Source organism: Danio rerio, chromosome 19, assembly GCF_049306965.1.
Source record: "Danio rerio strain Tuebingen ecotype United States chromosome 19, GRCz12tu, whole genome shotgun sequence".
In the NCBI taxonomy this organism is placed as follows: Eukaryota; Metazoa; Chordata; class Actinopteri; order Cypriniformes; family Danionidae; genus Danio; species Danio rerio.
In genome coordinates this window covers 29,687,793-29,705,466 of record NC_133194.1, presented here as the reverse complement: position 1 = coordinate 29,705,466, position 17,674 = coordinate 29,687,793, and the positions used below count along the sequence as shown (strand labels likewise).

At 37.2% G+C, this 17,674-nt stretch overlaps 1 protein-coding gene across 2 annotated transcripts in view; it reads left to right on the top strand.

Moving 5' to 3' along the window:
- Nucleotides 1–17,430, top strand: part of sh3bp5lb (SH3-binding domain protein 5-like, b) — a 43,350-nt gene extending 25,920 nt beyond the window's left edge. The window contains exon 6 of one of the 2 annotated variants that reach the window (XM_073931774.1): nucleotides 17,230–17,430. In XM_073931774.1, the coding sequence (XP_073787875.1) occupies nucleotides 17,230–17,283 (54 nt within the window). In that variant the 3' untranslated portion in view covers nucleotides 17,284–17,430. Of the gene's footprint in view, nucleotides 1–1,082; nucleotides 8,064–17,229 lie in introns of those variants that run through there. The other variant, XM_681914.8, reaches the window with a different exon arrangement.
- The last annotated feature ends 244 nt before the right edge of the window (nucleotides 17,431–17,674 follow it).

The window sequence follows — 17,674 nt, the reverse complement described above, 5'->3', positions numbered from 1 at the left end:
TCCATGTAGGCCCAGTCATTACTAAATAGTTTTAACAGTACTATATTTAGGCTAGTCTACATTAATCCGGATAAATTTGAAAATGGCTTTTTCATCTGAAAATGCTTCATGTCCACACTATATAAAAAAAAATCATCCACAGTAAAACAACTGAAAATGCACACAGATGTAAGACACTTTTACCTGCGTCAAAACAGCCGCGTGGTTATTTTTCTTTCTGTCTGTTTGAAATGTTGCAGCAAAATGTTGTCTGCTTCCGCCATTGAACAATAGTTCCCAGTAAATATTCCCTATTTTTTGAAGAAAGGAAATATATGTATATGAGCATGTACAACTGAGCAGGTACAAACTGACAAAACAGACAAGATTTCAAAACATCTGCCTTACAATCTCTCCACCATGTTAGCTGAGTTGGTCACAATTTTTAAAAAAACTTTTTTCATTTTGTGTTTGTGAAAGAAGGGTTTAATTTCCTTTCATGGTGTGTGTATTATATATCTATCAATTACAATGAGAATTTTGTTATGACATCATGAGTTTTTCCTCCCTATGATTTTCTCTTTCATATGTAGACTATTTAAATTATTTAAAGTTTATTGTTTTGATAACTTCATGTTTATTTTTATGCACATTCATGGCTCCTGATGCAGGCAGGTGCGTCGTCTTTTCTTAGGGACTAACTGTAAGGTAATTTCCCCCGCACATTTAGACGGTATAGTGTGGTTGCTTGAAGCAACATCTATAATTCAGAATTATTTTATAGCCGTTAAACAATTTAAAGACCTCTGATTGAGTTTTATACCATTCGATGCGAATACGCAATTCTTTAAGGAGCCATTACAACCTACTAACCATGTTCTGCCCTAAGAACATGGTACAACTCAAGTAAGAACAAATGTAGTTACAAACTAACTAGTAAGTCTTGCATTACTGTGTAAGCAAGAAGTTACGATAAGCTGGTGCAACCTTACACTATTGATTTACTTACTATAGTATTGTAAAAAAATTGGTGCATGAAATTAACAATTCCTTGTTTTTGTTTTTTAATCTACCATGCCATGTTTATCACCACTCATAAACAGGAGCACAAGTCCAAAGTGGTCCTGTTGGAGGAACGGGTGGCGAAGGTGAAGACCAGATATTCAGTTGCCCTCCGCAACCTCGAGCAAATCAGTGAGCAGATCCATGCGCAAAGGGGGCGCATCCGGGCCGCCAGAGAGCGCAACCGAGCCCGGGGTGGGCGGAGCTCTCCAGTAGGGGCAGAGTCTGAGGGCGTGATCCAAGCCGGGGCTTATGCAGGGGTGGTGGCTAATCCTTTAATGGATAACGATTGGGCGGATCAAGAGAAAACCAGGCAGTGGGTGGAGAAACACAGGGAGGCGGGGTGGGGCCAAAGAGAGAGAGCAGAGAGGGCGGGGTCAGACTCCATGTCAGTCATCAGTCTGCAAACCATAGCCTCTGATTTGGAGAAGTTTGATTCTGTGGAGCATCTGGGCAACTTGAGCGACGTCGGCAGTATAATAGGCGAGGAGAAGGAGGCTGAAAGCGAGAGAGGATTTCGGGTTGAAGATAGAATAGTCGTGAGGGAGGTGGCAAACCTCTCGAGACAGGATGCAGAGAAAGGCGCCTCAGGGACGGACAGGCAGCAGAGAGATAGAGAGCGAGAGAGCTTTGTGAAGCAGCACCACAGAAGTGTTAGTTTGTGAGGGAATTAGAGTTGCCTGTTACTCCACCCTACTGCTTTTGGAGGGGTAAAGCTTGCCCGCAGGCTTCCAGGCTAGTTTCTTAACCGACTACAAATGAATCGGCTAAAAAATGCTCTGCATTTTCTTTGATGCAATTGTGGCATTAAATGGAGTTGGAAAAAAATATTTTGAATCTCTCAAAACACATTCCATCTGCAATCCATTTGTTAAGTCATGATATGTGGAATACTGTTTCCTGGTTCAATCCTCTGCTCATTTAAATCGAGAAAAAATTATCATTGTTTGGTCATATCCTACATTCAATAATTTTTTTTTTACAAAATCGGGATGTTTGCTGCACTCCCAGACATCAATACTTTAATGATTAATTAAAAATGTATCTCTCTGACCATCTGATATCAGGCATGGATAAAAACAAACAAAATTATGGATATTAATAAATAAAGGTTTCCCCGAATAGCCTGATAGAGTGTTGGACCCTGAAACTGTGACATGTGATGCCAGACTTAACAATTGGATTGTTTAATTGGACAGATGGCTCCACTTCCAAGCATATGCCCATTGGTTGAGCCAAGGTTGCTTTGTTCGATTGGTTGGGATGCTCAAACAATTTTTAGGAAATTAACTTATGAATGGCTTCATTATTGCTGCCCTTTAATTTAAGATTGGAGAATGCTGATAAAAATGGCATGATCCATTTTTAAGAGTGCTGTCTATGGAAGCCTGTTTCTACCAGAGAGTATAAAAAAAATCAGATTTAAATTAGGAAATTAAATTAGGAAAATATAAATTAGGAAGTGACATTTTAACTTGCATTGTCAGACTTAAAGTCCCATTGTGAGATGTAATGTTAAATGTCCAAGGAATAAAATTAAAGATTCTTAGAATAATTTTTCAAAAATAACCCTAACAATAACTTTAATTATAACTATTAACATTCATCCAAATGTTTTTTTTTTTTTGTTTTTCTGTTCTGTTATTGTTATATTTGTGGAATATGCTCTACTTTGATTTCTAGAATGGTTTTTAGTGGTTTGTTTTTTTATCATTGTTGTATTATTATAGTCACCGAGCCTTAATTTTTGAGAAAAAAGCACCTTCCCAAAAACTCTCTATCGTATATTCAATTTGCTGACAATTGCACATAATTTCTGAAGTTCATATAATTTTAAAGTTCAGTTTAAAAATATAAAAAAATGTAACCTAGAAATTATAATTTTTTCAGTAATTGTGATCTATTATAAAAAAAGAAAATCAACTTTACATCTGTTTCATTCATTTATGATTATTGAATAAAAAGTTTAACTAATACATTTTTCCAATTAATTTTGATTAATAATTGATTTGATTCATAAACTCTTTAAAATACCTAACATTCTTAAGGTTATTTAGATTCTATAATTTGATGTTAATAGGACATGTACCTTTTTAGGTAAATGTACAATAATAAACTTTAACACCACTGAGGTAGAATGTAAATGTGATTTTAAAATGGCTTTAAAGTGATTTTAAAGTATTTGTGAATTTGTAAATAAATATAAACTCATCGGCCACTTTTTCACTATCCAATTACTTGTTAAAGCAAATTTCTAATCAGCCAATTACATGGCAGCAACTCAATGCATTTAGGTATGTAGACATGGTCAAGACGATCTGCTGCACTTCAAAACAAGCATCAGAATTGGGTTGTTGGTGCCAGACAGCCCGATCTGAGTATTTCTGAAAGTGCTGATCTACTGGGATTTTCACACACAACCATCTCTAGAGTTTACAGAGAATGGTTCGAAAAAGAGAAAATATCCAGCAGCAGTTTTGTGGGCACAAATGCCTTGTTGATGACAGAGGTCAGAGGAGAATGACCAGACTGGTTTGAGCTGGTAGAAAGGCAACAGTAACTCAGCAACCGAGATATGGAGAAGAGCATCTCTGAATGCACAACACGATTAACCTTTAATCAGATGGGCTACAGCAGCAGAAGACCACACCAGGTGCCACTTCTGTCAGCTAAGAACAGGAAACTGAGACTACAATTCGCACAGTCTCACCAAAATTAGACAATAGAAGATTGCGAAAACGTTGCCTGGCCTGATGAGTCTCAATTTCAGACTGGTTTCTTGAACATGACGATGAGTTTACTGTACTCAAATGGCCTCCACAGTCACCAGATATCAATCCAACAGAGCACCTTTGGGATGTGGTGGAACAGGAGATTGGCATCATGAATTTGCAGCCAACAAATCTGCAGCAACTGCTTGATGCTATCATGTCAATATGTGCTAAAAGTTCTGAAGGCAAAAGAGGGTCCAACGTGGTACTACAAAGATGTACCTAATAAAGTGGCCGGTGACTTTAAATTGCAATGGCAAAATTTATTGAGGTCATCCCAAAATATTCAACGATATATTGATTTTTGTGACAGGTCTAATATTATGTACCTTGTCAATGCAACACAAATGGGACGAATGTGTATAGTAAAGCCATTTTTAGTCTGATGTATGTATAATATATATGTTATTATGATTTATTTTAATTGGAACATAATTAATTGGAAAAATTCATTATTAAATTTAAACTTGAGTCAGTTGCCATTTTGTATAAAACTGCTATTTTTAAAAGAGTGGAAACAGGCTTCCATACCAACCCGACTCAGCACATCGTTCAAATGAAAGGAAAGCTTCTCCAGGGATGCTGACCAAAGGTATGTTCATGCCATGTTATAATAACCGTAATTATGAGACTCCAGCTTATAATAAGAGTTCACATTTTCATACAGTTTATAATCACATCTTTTAGTTTTTTTGAGAGCTACAAACCTGTACCACGCAGATAAAAAATGGGGAACACATAATTTTCAAACACAGCTCCTAAAAGTACATCACATGTTTCATCTAAAATTATGCTAATTATGACAAGGCATGAATGCAGCATAAGATTTAGAAGTATTATAATGAATCCATTTTCAGATGGAGAATAATCGAGCATTAACACACTTACGCTGATTGATGTGGCATTATTGTAACACTGCACTACAGCAGAAGGGGTTCAGATGTTCTCTGCAAATTAATGAATAACAATAAGGAGGGGGTTGAAGTGGTATTTTAGGCAGTCCACAGGGATTTGTAGTTCTCACGCTCTGATCTTGTCTTTTCTCGGTTGCTGTTTCCCAGTCGGTCAAGGGACAGGAGAAAAAGACACTTCACACAAAGAAAGGGAAAAGCAACACAAATGAGAAATGGATTGAACACGAGATGTAACTCACCTCTGTGAGTTACTCTCACTTTGGAGCTTTTAAAGGCATAGTTCACCCAAAAATGAAACTTTACTCACTCTCAAGTGGTTTTAAACTTTTTTTTTTTTTTTTTTTTTTACAAAAGAAGATTTATGAAGAATAAAAACTGGTAGAAATCATTCAAGATATTTTATGTTGAATAGAAAAAAGTGGAGCATGGGTAAATCAGTGCCTCCAGGATTTTGTGAGATTTTTGTATGTTTTTGGTTCAGCTTTTCATCAAATGTGCACCAACATTCGTGGCTTTTTTGTGCTGATTTGCAGCAATTTAAATGCTGCATTCTTGACACAATTGGAACTGGGAATTTCAGCAGTAAAATGTTTAACACCCAACCTCAATTTGTTATTCTAGCTGCATTCTAGAAATTTATTGTTATGTATAAAGTAGGAAAAAATCTCAATAAAGGGTTGCCTGGAATGCAGTACTCACAACTGTGTTACAACATACCATAACATCTACGTATGTGCGCATTGGGGTTGCCCCTTTAAATGTGTTGATATTGTTTTATGTGGCCTTTTGAAGTAAAGGTTGTTGGAAATTGTTACTTAGTGAAAATGTAACTTATGTTCAGCACGCGATGTGTGCTTCAACTGGATTTTCTTTGAGTAAAGGCATGTCACAATGAGTATGTTTACATTGGATTCCAATAATCTGATTTTAATACGATTAAGACAATACCCTGATTAAGATTCTACCATGAAAACAGCGATTTTTGATTAATTTAATCTTAAGTGCTGATGACTTGTGGAGTGTGCCGATTTTAGTCACATTATTGAAGTGCAGTACATACATGTAAACATTTTAATCAAACTACTACCATTCTGTAGGATTTTCGTCGCATTTTGCAACAGGATGGTCTATACACACACCGTTTGACACGATTCTCTGCACCTAACGAGTCAGTGAAGGATCACATACACCCGCATGCAAAATGCAGAGTTTGTTTTCCCCATACAGTGTGCAATATTCCATTAAAACAACACTCTTCCAGCAGTTCATACTCTCATCCAATATCTCGTTTGTCATGAATGAAATGTTCCTGAATGAAAGTAAAAGTGCCAAACTGCAGTTAAATTCGACAAATTAAAAAACGAAACACCCAAAATTGCGTAAAACTTTGGAGAAAATGTGGAAAGTGTGGTGACACAATGACGTTAATGGAATTATGTGCTATAACATGTAAAACGGGATCATGAAAGGAACATTCAAAAAGCAACTCATGTAAACACCTTATTATATTATTGTCTTATTCAGATTAAAGCAAATAATTTGACTACTGATGTCCATGTAAATGTAGTCAATGACATTATAAAAGCATCTAGATCTGGAATTAGCAGAAAATTTGCTGTATTTCAGAAAAAAAAGTGAGATCCTCAGAATTTTGAGCTTTATTTTGCAATAAATTCAGTGATCACAAAATCCCGTGAAGGACTGGTAAATGGTCACATAATTTGTTTACAGTGAACTGTTTCTTTAAAAATTTAAATTTACTCTCTTTCGAATGATTCCAAACCATTATGATGAACACAAGAAGAAATTTTATCGAATGCAGAAAACCTGTAATCATTGATTCCATATGTACTTTAATGTGTATTTAGATAGCGAATTTCTCGTGTATGGCCTTACACCCAAAGCGCTTCACAATCATGAGAGTGGTCTCTCTACACCACCACCAGTGTGTCGCATCCACTTGGATGATATGATGGCAAACACAGCACAACAGCGCCAGTACACTCACCACACACTAGCTATTGGTGGAGTGGAGAGACAAGAGACAGTGATAGAGCCAACTCTGTGGATGGGGATGATTGGGAGGCCATAATAAGGGCTGATAGATGGTAGTTGGCTAGGACATCGAGGTTATACCTCTACTCTGTCTAAGAGGTGCCATGGGATTGTGAAGAAGCGTCTCGGTTTATCGTCTCATCCGTAAGACGGCACTCACTAACAGTATAGTGTCCCCTTCACTATACTGGGGCATTAGGATTCATGCAGACAGCAGGTGGCCTCACTAACAACTCTTCCAACTTCAACTTAGTATAAAGAACAAAAATATTATGGAAGTCAGTGGTGACAGGTTTCTAAATTTATCTAAATAACTCACCTTGTGTTCAACAGGAGAAAGAAATCTCTAACAGTTTAAAACAAGTAAAGAGTGAGTAAATTATTACAGAATAAATTTTTTTGGGCGAACTATGTTTAGGCTTTCTTTGTTCTTGGTAAGTGTGTAACTTTACACTGTTTTTTTTTTCTTTTTTATTTAAGAGACTGACAGCCTTGTCAACATCTTTTCTTTGGTTCTGGGTTATTTGACACACATGCTGTTGATTATGTTGTATTTGACTGTCATCTCCAGGTCAATATCTGGAATATTGCTTTAATTCGGCTGTCAGTTGGTATTGTTTTGTAGCATCACGTTCTAGGTCATCTATTTGTTGAATTTATTATACATTTCAGATCTAAAGTACTGTTTATATTGATTTTTGAGACCTTTTTGACAGCTGTATTATGATTTTAGGTCAGTCCGGGTATATTAGAGGGTCTTGTCTTGACAGAAAGACAAGAAACAGAAGATGTTTACAAGTTTACAAGCGCGTCGGTCCTGCTGGATTTTTACAAGACAAGTTGAGTAAATAAAACAACAGTAGAGCGACTGAATGATGAATGACATAACTGTGTTTTGCAGATATACATGTGGTATGCTAGCTGTTTGAACAAACCGTGCTGTGGACAGTACAGTATTGTTTGCAAGTTTACATCCTACCCACTTATTCTGAATTTTTTTTTCAATGTAGATGTTGTAGTTTTTGTCCACCAACCCTGTAAATCTATTTTTCCTTGTCATAACCTGTACAGATTGCTCACCTCTCCTCATAGTAAATACACAATGCTCTGTAGAGTTAATCCAGTATGCTGCTGTCTCACTCCATTCATTAGGTCACTTGAATTGTGTGTATATACAAGCTGATGTATGACAAATACAAATAATCCTTACGTGACTGATAAATTATTCTGTAAATGTTAATTTATTGCACAGTTAGAGATATTAAAACTTGAATTTAACAACTACTGTCGTCTTCTGGTTATTCATTTTGGTTTTAAAAATAATTTGCGCTATTGTAACAAGGCAACTTCGAATCTTGTGTCATAACCATTTTTTGAAATTTAGTTTTTATATTCTGTGACTTCGTCTCCTGCCTCTTGTAATTTGAACTTTATTTTGTAATGCAACAATATTATCATGATAATGGAAGATATTTTATAGTTAAAAAGGCACATCAAAGTTAACAAAATATCCAACGCTATTTCACGGCAATTTGTAACTTTTGGTATTAGCTAATTCGTATGAAATCTTATTTGTACAATTTAGTATGATTTGCTTATCCCCAATGACGGTTTGGTTTAGGGGTGGGGTTGCATGCCACGCTTCCTTTTAAAAATCATATCTTTTTGTTCAACTGAACTATGAATTCATTTGCATTTTGCCACAAAACCGATACAACTAACGTAAAATAGTTACGAATTGCACTTTTTATAATAATGTCGATTTTAACAAAAATTTGATGTTGGTTTATCTCTTAAATGTTTAAATTTTGACTTTTCTGCTAATACTCATTTATTTGTGCCTATATATCTTAATAAATGTTTATATTATCAATATATTATGTTATAAATATTTCTTTATCACAACAAACTCATTTATATCTTGTATTTTGGCTTTTTTTGTAATTGTAGGGGTTTCCCAGTTTTGTGTTTACAGTTTACGCATATTTCAATATTTTTATATCTCACACTTGCTACTTTGTTTCTAGCAATGCAACACAAATACTCATCCAAGTGTCGAAATGTTTCTTTATTTCAAAATGACAAAATTATTACTCATAAATGGCGTATTAAAAGGTAAAGATTGCGGTGAATTCTGACTGTAATCGAAACCTTTTCTCACATCTGTCATCTTCTGTTTTTTATCTTGGTTTAAAAAAAATTTGAGCTTATGTAACAATGCAATGCAGCGAATCTTGTGTTGCAACTGTTTTTCGAAATTTTATTTTTAAATTCTGCGACTTCGTCTCCTGGCTTTGAATGCCTCTTGTAATTTTAACTTTATTTTGTAATGCAACTGTATTATCATGATATTCATATCATGAGATTTTATTGTAAAAAAAAGGCACATGAAATTTAATATGTAATATTTATTGCTATTTCATGGCAATTCGTAACTTTTTGATTTAGTGGCTAATTAGTATGAAATCGTATGATCTCATTCATACAATTTAGTAAGATTTGCTTATCCCTCAGTGACGGTTTGGTTTAGGGGTGGGGTTGGGTGCTACGCCTCCTTTTAAAAATCATATTTTTGCATTCGACTGAACGACGAATTAGCGACGAAACTGAAACAACGTAACGTTATAGTTACGAAATATATATTTTTTGAAGATGGCGATATTAATATTGGCTAAAATGTGATGTTATGGCCTAAATTGCTAATTTATTTGTTTCTTTATGTCTTAATAAGTGTTTACTTTATTAATACAATATGTTATATTAATTTATATATATATATATATATATATATCACTGAAAAGTCAAAAGTAAACATTTATATTTTGGATTTTGGCTTTATTTCTTGACATTGTGGAGTTTTGTGTGTTCACAGTTTTCATATTTCTATATTTTTTTGTAGTAATGCACTCAATCACTCAAATTGTGATTTCAAGTGTCAGTTTTTTTTTTTTTTTTTTACAAATGTGACATAAAAAGGTGAAAATTTATTGCAATTGTGAATTTTGACTGTATTCGCAACATTTTCTCACATCTTTGTTTCTTAAAGTCACAAATATTTCTCTCTATTATGTCTAACTTAACATATTTACTTGTAATTGTGTCTTCCAGTTGTTTGTATATCTCACAATTGCAACTTTGTTTCGACAATAACTTAAATTGTGACTTTCAATATCTTATTTCAAGATATAACTTTTTCACAATGCCAACCTCATTTTTTTTACATTTGTGACATTATAACTGGCATTAGGTGACATTTTCCAGTCTGACTTTATCTCTCAAGTCAGTTTGCTGAGAGTGAGAGAATTCAAGATGAGCACTAAAACAAAACTCTGCCCTCTATTTAATATTCCATTTCAGATGGAAATACATTATGATGCTGAAGTCGGTAGAGATTTTTCTGTTCACTTGGACTTTAAGGTCTGGATTAAGCCATAATTAAAATGTTAGATGGAGGAGAAATGGGAAGCAATACATAACTACTGTTAGCAACTTTGTCAAGGGACAAATTAAGGCATAGCTTAAGAGTATAATGGTCAGTGGTGGACTGAGGACAAACCACAAAATGGCAACAGGGTGTTGAGGCATCCAAACCTATAGATGGCCATATAGGCAACAAATTCTATCCCATCCATCTAGGGCTTTGTGATATGACAGTATATGGACGCAATAAATAGTCTATTGTTTCTTATTATGCTCTTTCCTTTATTTCATGGTGTTACAAAATACATCATTTACTCTAATACTTTTTCATCTTTTGAATGAGCTTTATGGATGCCTGAATAACAAGCATGGTGAAAAAGTTGCAAGCTTGAAAGTACATTTATGTTTAATATTTTAAGTTTGACCTGTAATCGGTAGTTTTAAAAAGTGTTTTATATTCCATTAATATTAATTGTGTGTTTCTATATTATTAATCAAACATTTCCCCAGACATTCTACATAAATTGAGAAAAATAATCATAAATGAACAAGTACATAATTAAGCTTATATTTTAAATTGACAAAAAAAAGTAGACCTTTCCATTTGTCAATATTGAATATGTTGTGATGTGTATCGTTCTCAGGATATTAGGTGACTTATGTACTGGTAAGATTTTTGTCATTTCGCCCAGCCCTACCTCCATCCATCAAGTTTTTTTGTTTCATCTATCTATTGATCGACTAATTAAAGTGCCTTTAATGGGCATGCAAGCGTCAGAATGTGATCTGGTAACAGTGAACTGGTAACAGTTTTCTTTTTCTCGACAAGATGACACCAGGATGCTCTGTAAGATGATGACATGCCAGTAGAGGGAGTGTGATGCTCTGGGTAATGAGACACTGGGAAACCCTGCGTCCATTGATGTTGATGTTAATTTGACGTATGCTGTCCCCACCTAAATACTGTCTCCTTTCATCAGGATAACCCAGCCTGTCACAGAAATGTTTGAAGAGTATATTGAAGGGTGGCCTCTGAATTCCACACACCTAATCCAGTTGAGCATCTGAAGGATGTGCTGGACAAACAAGTTTGATCTCTGACAACTCAACCTTATAACCTACAGGCTTTGAAGGATCTTCTGATAACATCTTGGTGCTTGACCAGGGGACAGCTTTCTGGCACACAGGGAGTGACACACAGTCTTTTTTCTGTCATGGGTTATTTGAAGGCCACTTCAAAATCTAAACAATGCTTTGTTTTGAGTCCTGTCAACCATGGTTAGAGTTTGTGAGCTCTGTGATAGTTATTTAACACTTCGCAAGCTGTATTAGTGATAAAACAAATCATCATGTTTACAAACATTATTTACAATCAAATAAGACTAGTGTAGAAATGTTATGGGTGCATCTGAAATCGCATACTTCCCTACTATATAGTTCGTTAAAATCACTCCGTGTGTCAATTCATAGTATTGGAAAGACAGTAGGTAAGAAGTACCCGGATGGCCTACTCGAGGTGAACTTTACCAAAAGTGAAGTAAACAGCCGCTTAAGATCCCAGGGAATTAAGGGTCCCCGACAAATGCCCAAAGACCTATATTTATCATAAAGCTCTTTTATAAATTTTCTATCATATGTTGTAAAATCTGTCTATAACCTTTGAGATTTTAATTTAATGACCGTATTCTTGAGCACCCACATTTAACTCACAAGCAGCAAAATGAGTAAGAAACAGACATCTTGTGAAAGTTTCTTTGCTAAGGGGATAAGACCATGTGAAGCACCCATGAAATGCCAAGAAATGGATCCACAATTCAACAAATCAGGTGAATCCAGCATGTCTGTGCAAGAAAAAGATCAACTGCTGGAGATTGCAAATGATGGCGGTCTTTTAGGGCCCTTTGTTCGCATATTGCGTCTTTTCTAGAGTTCATGCAAGTTCGTTATTTCCAATGGAGGTGTGCGGCGTGACGCAAGCGCACTGCGAGTCACGTAACAAGAACCTAATGCCTCATTCAGACTAGCAGCGACTTTGCAGCTGTCTGTTGCATTGGGTGGCGACTTGCTTCAAATGCAAGGGTGTATAGGTATATACAGCAGGAGTACAACCAGCCTCTGAGTGAACAGAGAGAGCCTCATGTGAGCTCTACTGGTGCTCCTATTGGCTGTCACTCAATTAAGTCGATCTTCATTTGCATAAAGTTAATGGATTCTCACCTGTGTCCCGTCACTCGACACGTTCACCTGGTTGGTAACGGTCGATGTCGCTCGAATTGACAGAGGTTGCCAGAAGTCGCTCACTCTCCGTTGAAATGAACAACTGCTTGTCGCTTTGCCGCTGCAAGTCGCTTGTAGTGTGAATGAGGCTTGACTGATCAGCTTCTTACTTTGTCTGGAATATATACATTTCGGTAGACTAATAATATCAGACAAACACAGAGCACCCAAACACTGCAGTGCTTTGTAATTTTTAATTCAAAAATAAAATTAGTATTAGAGTGACAGCAATGTTTTTTTAGCTTGCTCCTCTGAGAAAACAGTTGATGGTCAATTAGCAAACTACGAACCACCGCCCCAATCAATCTTCTACACCCCCTCTCTGCCAACCGTTTTTTCCCCATTGGAAAATGGTTACTAACGTTTCTCATAAAAGATCCATTTTTAAAAAAAAGCCTAATCTTCAAATCAAACAAATCCAATGATTTACTTGACATAATGATAACTTCGCACCAAACTGAGGCTTTCGTTTTATAGCTATATACACTATAAAACATATATGCAAATTAATGCAATCCGATATGTAAAAAACAAAACTATTTTACTTTATGCTATAGTAGCCTATACTAAAAATCAACATAAGATTTTTAGTTACAATTAGCAAGGTCACTTTTGTATTTGTTCTAATCTAACAAATGTTGCACTGGAGCAGGACAAAACTTCAATATTATGAAAAAAAAAAAGTCTTGCCCAGGTCTATCTAAACATGCTATGCCTAATTGCTTCCGATGGTCTACCCGCTGATGGCATCTGGACTTGCTAAGCAGGGCAGCGCTCGGTCAGTACTTGGATGGGGGACTACCTGGGAAAGCTAGGTTGCTGCCAGAAGTGGTGTCAGTGGGGCCAGTAGGGGCCGCTCAACCTGTAGTCTGTGTGGGTCTTAACGCCCAAGATATTGATGGAAACTCTATACTGCTCAGTGAGCACCGTCATTCTGACAAAGACAATATGGCTGCCATCGTGTCATTCAAGTGGATGCTGCACACTGGTGGTAGATGAGGTGATTCCCTAGCGATGGGTCGTTCATGAATCTTTAATATGACTCGGGAACTACGAGTCCTCACAGGGAGTGGTTCGTTCATCCGCGCATTTGCACATTTGTGCAGGTGGTATCGTTCATTTCAAGTCTTCATCACATTTCAAGTCGTTCATCGCGGAAAGGCAGAAGCCAATCATACATGTTTAAAGCCAGAAAAAGAATTGAACCGTTCACCTCTCGAGTCCTCTGTTGGGTCTGAGTCACTTGTTCCTCGCGGGCCAATCATACGCGTTTAGAGCCGGAAAAAGAATTGAACCGTTCACCTCTCGAGTCCTCTATCGGGTCTGAGTCCCTCTTTCCTCGCGGGCCAATCATAAGCGTTTAGAGCCGGAAAAAGAATTGAACCGTTCATCTCTCGAGTCCTCGGGTTTGAGTCATTCTGTCACGTAAATAACGAATGACTCAAGACTCTAAAGGTGAACTAATTATCATGGCTCCTATCGGCTCAGACTGTGTACATGGGTTAAGATTATATGTGACTGCCAGTGTACCGTGAACGATTGACATTTGAAGACATGAAGAGGTGAGCTGAGCAAAGAGACAAAAATGCCTTTATTGACAAAAGAGCAGGTAAACATTAAATTATTATTTTCTCCTTCTTATAGTTTTCTATTTATGACTTATTTGTCGTGCAATTAACCTTTTGGGCTAGTTGTAGATGTGTTTGGAAGCAATTCGTAACATTTCAATAACATTTTGGCAAATTGAACCAAATGAACTTGAACCAAATTGAATTATCTTAAGGAACGAGACTCAAAGATCCAAGTCAGTAAAATGATCCGAACTTCCCATCACTACCCAAAAATGTGTAAAGGTCTTTGAGTGTCCAGAAAAGCGCTATATAAATATAAGGAATTATTATAAATTACTATTTTTTCCTAAAAAGTGTCAACCTAAAAGGGGTTGCACACTGAATGCACCACTCAGAGCCGTAACACAGCACACACATGAGAGATGGAAGTATCGACACCAGACACGCGCATTTGAATGTTATTTAAAATTAAACTATTTGGATATCGCTCTGTGGCACGGCAGAAATATGAACAGTGTCCTGAGTTGTAGCTGGGTGGGTACTACGAACAGCCAGCGACTTGTAGTGCTGGTGTGCATACCCTGACCGACCGTGCCGAGCGGCACACCTGGTGTGCAACCACCTTAAGCCTCTCTAGGCTTGGCGACTTATGTACATTTTCATGTCTTGTGTCAGTGTAAGTTACCAACCCACCAAAAATAGCATTTAAAAATGATACATCGGTTGTTAACATGTTGTTGTGGTGCATTTTGGGATTACGTGCACTTCCAACAGTAGCTGATGATGCAAGCTGAGATTGCAAATCTCAGAGATGCAATGTCAAACACAATACACTCAATGGAGCTAGTTACGTCACTGTGAGGAGTATGCTTAGGGGTGGGAGAAAAAAAGCATAGCATGCAGCTCAGACTGCACCAGGTCTGCATCCAGACCCCTCTCCAACGCTCACTATGGTTTCAGACATCACTACAAATGGCTGCTCTCTCAAACAGTGCACTTACTGTATGTAATGTTATAGGAGTGATTTCAGATACAGCCTCAGTCCGTGATGGACCCTTTTCACATTTCTGGGTTACTCGGTAAAGTCATCATAGTTGGGTAAACGTTCATTCTATCAATTCTGTCCATCTATCCATCCCTATGTCCAGTGCTTATTTTGTGAATTGCTAGGTCCCAGAAGAGATTGGGGTAATGGATCCGGCATGTTAGCAGAGGAGGGAGAGGTGTCGCGTACGTGAGTAAAGAGAGAGGGGTGGGGTATTTGTGGTTGGTTGTGTAGCGAATGAAAGTGAAGAGGTGGGGCTATAGCGGATGAAAGGGAAAAAGCGTATGAGGAGGGGGATCTGTAAATTGGTTAAAATTAAAGTAAAATAAGGTAAAGTAAAATGAGGTAACTACAATTTTAGCCGTTTCTGTCATTCTATCTGTCTGTCATTTTATCACTCTATCTGTCTGATCTGCTGTTCCATTGCTCCATCTGTTGCTTTCTGTCGGTTGATCGATCTATTATTCTGTCCATCTGTTAATGTATCGTTCTGTCCATCTATCATTCTATCCATCCATGTTGTCATCAGTCCATCCATGCATCCATTGTTTTATTGCTCTCTATCCATCAATCTATCATTCTATCTACTGTTCCATCCATCCGTCCATCAATTTTTTGGTCCATCTTTTCACATTTCTGGGTTTCTCAGTAGCAGAACTTGTCATATTTGGGTAAATGTTCTCTATTACAGATCAGTGGTCCGTTAGATGTTTCATGTGTGTTTGATTAGAGTTGGAAAAAAACTCTGGAGGACTGACCTTGCTTACCCCTGCTCTAACCCTTGAGCCACAACTGCTCTCCAGATTTGGAAGCACATGCGAACCTCAATTACTTTTTAGACTTCAAATTAAGAGAGATTTTACTTGACACAACTACATCATGCACATTTCAACAGAAGATGAGACGTTTGCTTACTTAAAGTCGAGGGCTGTCCTGGGCAGTTGCCAGGAAATCGCTATGCTGTTGCTAAGCCGTCCTGCAGGCTTGTTCCAATTGCTAGCCCTACTCACAAGCAATAGTAATAGCTATGCTTGGCTTAACAAACACCACTAATTACCAGTTACATTGAAAGAGTCTGAATTGCTGGGTAATTGTAATCAAGACGGATGGCGAGTTCCCAGGTTTTTCTTGGTTATTTTAAGCCCAATGTTGAGCCGAGAGCAGTGGGCCACTCCAGCTACCTGAAATCAATCAGATGAGCTGGAGGAACAGGACTTCCGTAATGAAAAGAGAATGAGGGGAGGAGATCATTCTCCATCTTCAGCCTTTAATTATTTAACAATGATAAAAATATCGAGTAGAGAACTCATGGAAGCAGCCATCAGGGAGAGAAAGGAGTGCGAGCGAGGATGAATGCGATGTAAAAAAGCGATAATTGTCATGTTGAAAGGGCAGTAAAAGGGAGGATGGGGGCAGTTTAAGGTGAGAGACTAATTTCCTTGCGACTGCAGATAGTGAATGTGACATTACATGTGGGAGTTTGTGAAAGAGACCTCCGAGATGACAGCTGAGTTTCAACTGAAAGATGAGGTGCCACCGATAGCATTTGTAACCGGAGATCTTGCATCCTCCCCTCCCTTTCTCTTTCTGGTTTTCATTATGTTGAAATCTCTCTTTTTGACTCACTGTTGGGATACCTGAGGGGAAACACATGAGAAAATGGCTTCTTTTGATTGTCAATTTGGGTAGGTACATTACAGACTGGACTGTTTGTAGGTTCATACATCATGACTCATTTATAAACATATAGTTTCTATCATTGATGCGGTGCTTGCAACTCTAATTGTTGTATAAAGTGATGGTTTACCCAAAAATATAAATGTACCCTGCATTTTCTCACCCTGAAGTAGTTCCAAACTTTAAAACTTCTTTTTATTATGCTAAACACATAAGAAAAATATTTGGAAGGATGTTGAAAATGGTAGTCATAGTATAGGAACAAATGCCCTCAACATAAGCATTTACCAGAACGTTCCAGAGGTCCAGCCGGGACTCGAACTAATGACCTTCTTCCTGTGGGGTGACATTGCTAACTATTGAGCCACCATGCCGCCTACTGTATTAGAAAATTGTTTAATTATATTTTGTAAATATTGCTAATAGAGAAAGTATTGAAACGCTCTTGTGTGTTACAGAGCGAGTGCGCTTGTGCCAGGGTGATAACTCTACTGTCAGGCCTAATGGAATAGATCCCACTGATCTTGCTGTCTGTGAACAACCTTGGAATAGATTGACCAGTGGAGGTCTTTGTTCTGAGCTGGAAAAAAAGGGAGAACGAGATCAAGACTGATCTCTGTTCTGATGAACAGAATTGATCCAGAAACAGGAAGAGCAGGGTAAGTCATCTCTTTGGTCTGTGTAACAGTTGGCTTGGTAAGGGAAGATTTATCTGAAGTCTGGGTTTCAGAAAACTGACCCTGACATAATTCAGAAGATTTCTTTTACAAACTTCATGCTTTGACTTTTCACTACTGCATACTTCTTCTCACTTCTTTACAAAATAGTAAAATGTGAAATCTGTCTATCTATCTATCTATCTATCTATCTATCTATCTATCTATCTATCTATCTATCTATCTA